The sequence below is a fragment of the Gossypium hirsutum genome, chromosome D02, assembly GCF_007990345.1.
Source record: "Gossypium hirsutum isolate 1008001.06 chromosome D02, Gossypium_hirsutum_v2.1, whole genome shotgun sequence".
Lineage (NCBI taxonomy): Eukaryota > Viridiplantae > Streptophyta > Magnoliopsida > Malvales > Malvaceae > Gossypium > Gossypium hirsutum.
In genome coordinates, this window is record NC_053438.1 from 69,693,794 (window position 1) to 69,701,975 (window position 8,182).

The window sequence follows — 8,182 nt, forward strand, 5'->3', positions numbered from 1 at the left end:
CCCCGCAAAAATACCGGGAAGCTTCTTATCCGCACGCGCCTCTAAGCCAATTATTTTAAGAGTTGACATTCATACACCCTCGTAGCGCGTACCGCTCTAATTCCAGATTTTTAAATAGTAGTACCCACCGGGGTTCGCTAATCTTACGCCGCTGTTTCTTACATTCATCCTCAGCCGCACCCTCGCTACCAAAACTCATAATGCTATCCCTCCACCGACGCTACGCCTACTTGTACTTTTTACGTCAAAATACCTTCCTTTTTTTTTTTTTCAATTTTACCCTTTGGTTGCTGAGAAAATAACAAAATTTGATGGAAAATTTCATTTTGTCTTGCATGGGATTCTTTTTATATTTATGAGACCTTTAAAATAAAATTCAAATATCATTTTCTTTAAAAAAACAAATTCAAATTCAAATTTCAATTTCAATTTCTTACTTTCCCACTTTATTTTAAAAAAAATTGATATTTTCCCCTATTTTCTCAGACCAAATAGAATCAATTTTCCCTCTCCCACCATTTTCTCAGACACCAACCACAATTAATTACATTTACATTTCGTAAAAACTAGATTATATATATTTTGTGGATACACTTACAATGGTTAAAAGTTTTAACCTTTTATAACATTACATTTCTGTACCTGGAAAAAAAAAAAGAAAAAGAATTGCCAAAGAGATTAAACGCCGTCGGAATTTCACTCAATCAACATCCTCACCCGACGATGATGAAACCGACGCCGGCGACGATAACGTCGTGTTCTTACAAAACCCAGAATTTTTACCATCGTTGGCTTCTCGTTTTTCCACGACGAAATGACCCAAAGAATCCACAGTTTCCACCAAGTTCTCGTCGCATAGAAACTCGTCACTAAAAAGACTTTCAACGTCCCTTTCGAAATCATGCACGAAAACATGCGTTTCCCTCCCTCGTTTCTTGCTCCTCGCCAACACTCCCGCCGTAAAAATCGGAGCCATCCTCCCCGGAGCATCGGGAAAGTACCCACGTGGACCGTCAATCAAGATCACGTCCCAGCTTAAATCGTAAATATGGTTCGGCATGTCGTTGATGGCAAGCTTACAATCGGAAAACAAGAGGTTTTGAACCGGTCTACATTCGTCACCGACATGGGATTTTGCCGTTGACAACAAACCCGACATTTGACTCACTTTGGTACCGTACTGTATATCATACGCTTCGATTTCCGGGTGACTCCGCTCGAATGAAGAAACCAAGTACTCACTCTCGTCGAGAAACACGGTGTGGCCGAGGATATTAAGCGAATGCCAGAGGAGAGATTCATGGGTAAGACCGAATACAAGGAACCGACAAGGTGAGGAAGGACAGTTATGAAGAGCGGAAGCAATGACGGATAGTTCAGAAGACGACATGTGATGGGTAGTAGAGTTGGCCGCCGCGGTTGAAGCATAATGGAGGAGCGCGGCGGTTACGGAGGAAGGGAGGGAAGAAGAAGCGGCGGTGGAAAGAGAAGGTGTGACAGAATTCGAAATGGAAGTGGTGGTGAAGAGTGTTAAAGAGAAAGCTAAAGCGAAAAAAGTGATGAAGAACAAGAGGAAAAAACGGTGAGGGGAAGAAGTGGGTTTGTGGATTGAAGGGTGGAGAAGAATGAGTTTAGTATTAGGGTTGCCGGCGTTCTTCATATTTTTGCTCGCCGTGGGTTGTTCTTTTTTCAGTTGGGGGTGTTATTTTTGAAGGGAAAGAAGGGGGAGGAATCACGGAGAAAATTGCGAGGAAGTACTGACCCCAAAGCACGAATCCCGAAGGGAAAGCGAAAGGGATTGACTGAGAGAATAAGGAAATAGTAATAGGGGGGAGGGAAAGAGCTGGGGTGTTTTTATTGGAAGAAGGAAAGGAAAGGGAAAATGGTGGTGGAGCCGGTGACTATGGTGAAAACTGAAAACACTTAAAAAACCGGTTGTCGTCGCTGTTGTCTGTTCTTCCTTGTATTAAAGTACTTAATTAATCACGTAATAAACGGAAGAGAGAGAGGGTTTATTAATTGGTTAAAATATGACTACAGTACCCGTACTTTCCGAAAATTAGGAATGTAGTCCCTCTACTTTTTAGATTTTAAAATTCAGTTCTAACTGTAAATATTGCTAAATTTATCGTTGTGACATTTTGAAATTATGTGGATTGAGTCTCCGATTGACATGGGTATTATTGCTAATGCAGGAATATCTAGATTCGAATACGTTGAAGCTCATTACCCTCTAATTTATGGGTTGAAAAATAGTTATGATTAGTTCTAGATATTATATTAAAAGGAACAGATACGATTAGGACCTACTCGTTTTCTTTTGTTTGTTTCGAGAAAAAAAAATTGGTAATTGTAAATTTTCTTATTTTACTTGTTACAAAAGAGTAAAACATTTTACAAAAGCTTTCCCGTGTAAGTTGATTTCACAAAATCACGTAATCATTTTTTCTCATTTTTCATGCCATAAGTTGATTTAATTGCATGAATTTTGTTTCATGCCATTTTCATGCCCTTTTGCTTTTTATTTTTTCATTTTATTTTATTAAATTTAGGTAATTTGATTTATATTTTTCATGCCATTTTCTTTTTTTTTCTATTATCAAATTTTTAAATCTATTAATTATGAAAATAGAATCTCAATAATATTGTATTTGTTTCATTTGAAACTTCATTTGGAAAATTATTTAAGAAAAATTTATCAAACGAAAATTATTTTATACAGAATCATCAAGTACCAAAAAATATCAAAATTAAAAAAAATAATACAATTTGTAACATTCCCAATATCCCCAATTTGTAACAATGTTAAATCGAGAGTAAATAAGTTAAAATTTGAAGAAGAAAAAAACGAGTTAAATATAGATATAGATATAGATATTTTATTTTTAAAATATAATTATTACGTTCAATATTTAGCAATTAAATAATATATAAAAATAAGGTAACATATTACAAACTCGGACCAAGCCTTGCTAGGGCTTTAAAATTGGAAGTCTAAATTCAACTCATATTTTAAGTAAGTCTAAATTTTTTTTTATCTAAACCCAATTTTTATTCTAATAATTTTTAGCTAAACCTTCTCAAATTTCGAACAAATCTTCGAATTAGAATAGAAAACCTGACACTTGAACAAGTATATGCTACAAAATTAAGGCTGCGTGGAAATTTAGCGACAACAAATAAAACCAAAATAGATGGTGACAAGGTTGTAGACAAAATTTTCTCCATTTTTTGAAATTTGAATGGGTTTGTAATTGTTAATAGAGGGTTTAAATCTGCAAAAAAAGCTTGTGAAATAGACAGTAATAATTGATGGGGGATGTTGGAATAGCCAAAGTAAAAAAAAATGTATGCATTTATGAGTTTATGACACACATAAGGAACTACCTTTTTTTTTCTTTTAATTTTTGAAATTGATGAACTTTATCTTTTTGGTACACTATTTTATTTTTCTTTTTACCAATAATAATAATGAGTTTGGAGATTTGGGTTTTACCTAAGTTCAGCTATATAATGATAAATGTTTCAGATGTTAAGAGTATTCGGATTCGAGTCTCATCATGCGTAATTATGATGTATATGTTTCTAGTCTTATCTTTATGTATATGTCATGTGTGGGCTTTGATAGGTTCTTCCCATTATAATTCGATTTTTGTCAATTCTTTGTCTACTATATTTTATGTTGATTTAATTCTATATTATAATTAGTCGAATATCCTCTATTACCCGAGATAATCAAATATTCTCTTATCCACAAATACTTTATAAATTTAGATAGGGATGAGCAAAACTCGATTCGGGTTTCAAGTTCGAACTAAATTGAAATTTTACAATTTGAATAATTAAAATAATTCGAAAAAAAATGGTCTCTCTCTCAACAAAAATTACAAAAAAAATCAAATTAATTTTCAAAAATTTAAAATATTTATAAATATTCCAAAATTTATATTTTTAAAAAAGTTCTAAAATATATATAAAGAAAGTTAAAAAAATTTAAAAAATTTCTAAAACAATAATTTTGGGACCTAAATAGGTTAATTAATGATTCAAGTTTATCATACTAAAATTTTTCTTTTTCTTTTTTTTTTTTTGCTTTAAAAGGTTTTCAAATATATAGTTTCAAATTTATGTGATCTAGTGTGGAATTAGTTATACTATAACAAAATTTAATTTGACAAGTTAAATTTTTTAATTTAACTCGAACAATTTCACTTAACTCAATTCGAAAAAATTTCAAATCAAATTAAAATAATAAAATAAAACTCATCGACTTAAATTTTTTTCACTCGATTGGATAAAACGCTTACCTATTTGCATATATGAAGTCAATGAGAGGGTTTAAAAGAGAATTCATGAAATATGAAACCAAAAAGTTTGGTTTTACGGTTGTGCCATTGACTACAACAGTTAGGCATGGTTTTGTAGTCTTAACTATGATTTGTCGTATATTTACTCCGTGTTTTACGGGATTTTCTGTTATGGTTGTTACCACAAGCTTCCTCGAGCCTTCAGTTTCGTACATCCTTTACTAATGTCCCCTAATTAGGGATGAAAAAGAAAACCCTAATCGAGAGTTTTGAGATAAGATTTCATTTGATTAACATCCGAGCTTTTATAAATTAAATTTGGGTTCATCGGGATTGATTTTGATTCGGATTTAAACTAAAAAATTATAATGAAATTCGAATTGAAGTTAATTGCGTGTAAAAATTCAATCAGTACAAAATATATTATACAATATCCAATGAACCTAAAATCTAATTTCCAGAGAAATAATGAACTTCACTTGAATGAAATCGGTTATTGACAAGAGGAAGCAAAGAAGCTCAAAAAATCTCATAGTCCTTCGATGGATGCCATCATCGAAACACAATAACATCAAGACAAAGCCATTGGTTTCGTTCTACTTTAGTCATTAGACTTTTCGAAATCAAATATTTTGGTCACTCTCGGGTTAAATAAGTGACAGGAAGTTAATGTGAGCTTTTTTTTTATTGGTCTAATAAGAAAATTAGTCCACTAATATTTACACAGTCTATCATTTTGATCATAAATATAACATATTCAATAAATTTAGTTCTTACTATTTATAAAATTTATCAATTTAGTTCGAATTCTAAAAAATTCAAAAAGAACAATTGAATTCTTAATTTAGAGTGAGTTTGGATGAGCAGTGTATTTACTTGCGGTTAGTGTAAAAACAGTGATGACGGTGAGCTTAGGTACTGTAATGATACTGTAATATAAAATAAAAAAGTAAGCTAAACACACCGTACATCCAAATTCACCATTAATCAATTAATAGTTGAGTAACTAAAAAGTACTTCAATCTTTTATAATAAAAAAGAGACTTGAATGTCAATTAAATTGATATTTTATAACAATTAACCTTAATTAAATTTGAAATTCGAATATCCATATTTATAATTTTTTATCGTGTTAATTTTAAGAAAAAGAATTTAAACACATTTGACGTGTAATTATTTAATTGGTGTACTGCAAAATTAGAAATAAATAAATAAAATACACGTGAAGCGTAATCTACCTTTGAAGCAATGTATTAAAGGAAAGTAGAAAATGCCCCCACGACAATTAAAAGATATATTAAAAAAAACATTTTTTTTTCAAAATTAAAACTAATTTAAAAAGAAAATCCAAAATGTGCCGACAAAATCTGAGATACTTCTAATTGCATTACAACGAGATCTTTCAATAAATACCTCATTTATTTATTTATTATTTTAGTTATGAAAAACAAATATTTTATAGATTTTTCTCACCACATCATTTACAGTCTATTTTCAATTATTTAATGATATTTCAGTAATTTTTTTCATATTATTAACTCATAAATTTGGTAATTTCTTTTACCTTGAACCCCGAACTCCGAACTTAGAACCTTGAATCCTAAACTCCGAACTTGAATCTTGAACCTTAAACTCCAAAATCGAATCTCGAACTCGAATACTGAACCTTGAGCCCTGAACTCAAGTTTTGAGATTTAGAGAGTCTGGGGTTTAAGATTTTAGGTATAGAGTAAAAAAATTATCAAAATTATGTGTCAATAATATAAAAAATTACTAAAATATTATTAAATAATTAAAAAGTAATTATGAATGATACGGTGGAAGGGTTCATAAAATAGTTTCTCTATCGAATCTTTATTTATTTTCATTTTTTTATTAAAAAGAACATATTTATATATAAAAAAAAGTGTTAACAAGTATATTTAGAATTTAAAATAGATATAAAAATATGGGTTTTAATATATTAAAATATGAATTTATATTTTGTATACAATATTAGGGGTGGAGATAGGAGTAATACAGTTGGAACCAGTATCAAACAGAAGTTTGATAAAAATTTTAATCACTGCTCTGTTTAAATCAATACAAATATGGGTTAATATTTAATACACAAAAAAGTTTTTATTTTTTATTTTTTTAAAATATTTATAAATCTAAAATTTGTATAAAACTTTTTAAAAGTTTTTGTTAAAATCACTTCATAAGTTATTACAACTCAATTAAGCACTAAACACAGGGATTAATGATAGCAAAAAATAAGACATCGTGTTTGAAAAAAGTTTTGTATTGATTAAGGAAAAAGTTGAAACTAAATAATAATGGTTGGCATTTGATGACCTTTTTGAAAAAAGGTGTAGGCAACTTACCCTACACCACTTCCATTTTTCAGTCTTTTAATCCAATAATATTTTAAATAAATTTGAAAATTCTATAATAAATAAATACACTTTAGTGATCTTTTATTTTATTTTTATTTTTAAATTAATAAAGACATTCTTTAAACTTTAATTAGTTGTAAAAAGTGGAATTTGGGCACTAAAGCTGAAAAAGTTCTCCTTGATTTCTTCGAGGGTTAATATAATTTTTAGCCCCCGAATTTAATAATTAGGTCCGTTTTAGTACATATATTTTTTTGGTTCACTTTAGTATTTAAAATTGACAAGTCCGTTATGGTCATTGAACTTGACAGTTATAAAAAAATTGATGATGTGTCACTCTGAGATTATAACACATCATCACCTAAAAATTTTAAAAATGTAATAAAAATCCAAGTGATGATGTGGCACAGTGTCATAGTAACACATCAGGTCTTGATGGAATCCAAGTTTAAGGCCCAAAATGATTTTATTTGCGAGGTTTGGTTACAAAAGTGGACCAAAATATACAAATTCCAAGTGGACTGAATTGCCAATTTCAAGTACTAAGAGTTTATTAATCCATTACTCAATATATATAGAGCTAAAATAGCATTGTTAGGCCCATTAACCCTTAAGCTCAAGTGGTTAAGGAATTAAAGAAATCTGAAGGCCCAAAGCCTAGATCTCGTTAAGCCCAACTCAGCATTTCTGCTAATGCTGAGTCCAAGGATGGCCTTTTGTACCCTAGCTCAGAGGTGACCCACTTTAACAGGTCTAAGACAGCCCATGCAGAAACCCGAGTCAGGAAACCCATCTACATCGACCCATCTTTTAGAAGGATACATGTCTGCAATTCATCAACCAATTTTCAACTCAATTAAGAAATTACTGAAAACTCTATTCTTTCATAAAATAATAAATATTACTATAAAGGGTATTTTTGTTGTTTTTTATTGTACGTAAAAGCTATGAAAAAAAAAACACATAGTAGGATTTAAACTTAAAACATCAAAATCATTTTAACCAAAATCTCATTTTCTTTTAATATTAAATTTTAATAAATATATTTTTTTGTATAGAAAAATTTCACTAATCTAGTAATTATATGAGGGATTAATTAGGAAAAAAGACCATTAAATAACCTACTAAAATGCCACTAAATAGCTATATATAAGAAGCTCCATCCTTCCCCTATATGGTCCAGATGTTTAATGTCGATTATTGATTCTTCAACAGCATATAAATGAATGATTCGACATATTCCAAGCTTATGGACGACAATAGTCTGTTCGTCGAGTGGCAGACATGTCAGTACTGGATATGTCGATGTTGCCCTGTAACCTGAGAGTTTCGATAAAGATTGATGACTGGATTGTTGGTCATGGTGGACGGATTTTCGATGAAGGGGTAGTCATTGGTCTAAATTATCTGCAAGAAATTACCAGACACTGAAACATGGGCTTCTTAAATGCCGTTCATGGAACATGCAAATCTTAAATGTTGAAAAAAGTGTAGCCA

General features: G+C 30.6%; 1 protein-coding gene across 1 annotated transcript; it reads right to left on the reverse strand.

Moving 5' to 3' along the window:
- Nucleotides 1-555: 555 nt before the first annotated feature.
- LOC107908891 (protein IRX15-LIKE) lies at nt 556-2,228 on the reverse strand. Its single transcript, XM_016836179.2, has one exon. It carries the CDS (start codon nt 1,658-1,660, stop codon nt 701-703), a length of 960 nt encoding a protein of 319 aa, XP_016691668.2. The 5' UTR covers nt 1,661-2,228; the 3' UTR covers nt 556-700.
- Between the last annotated feature and the right edge of the window lie 5,954 nt (nt 2,229-8,182).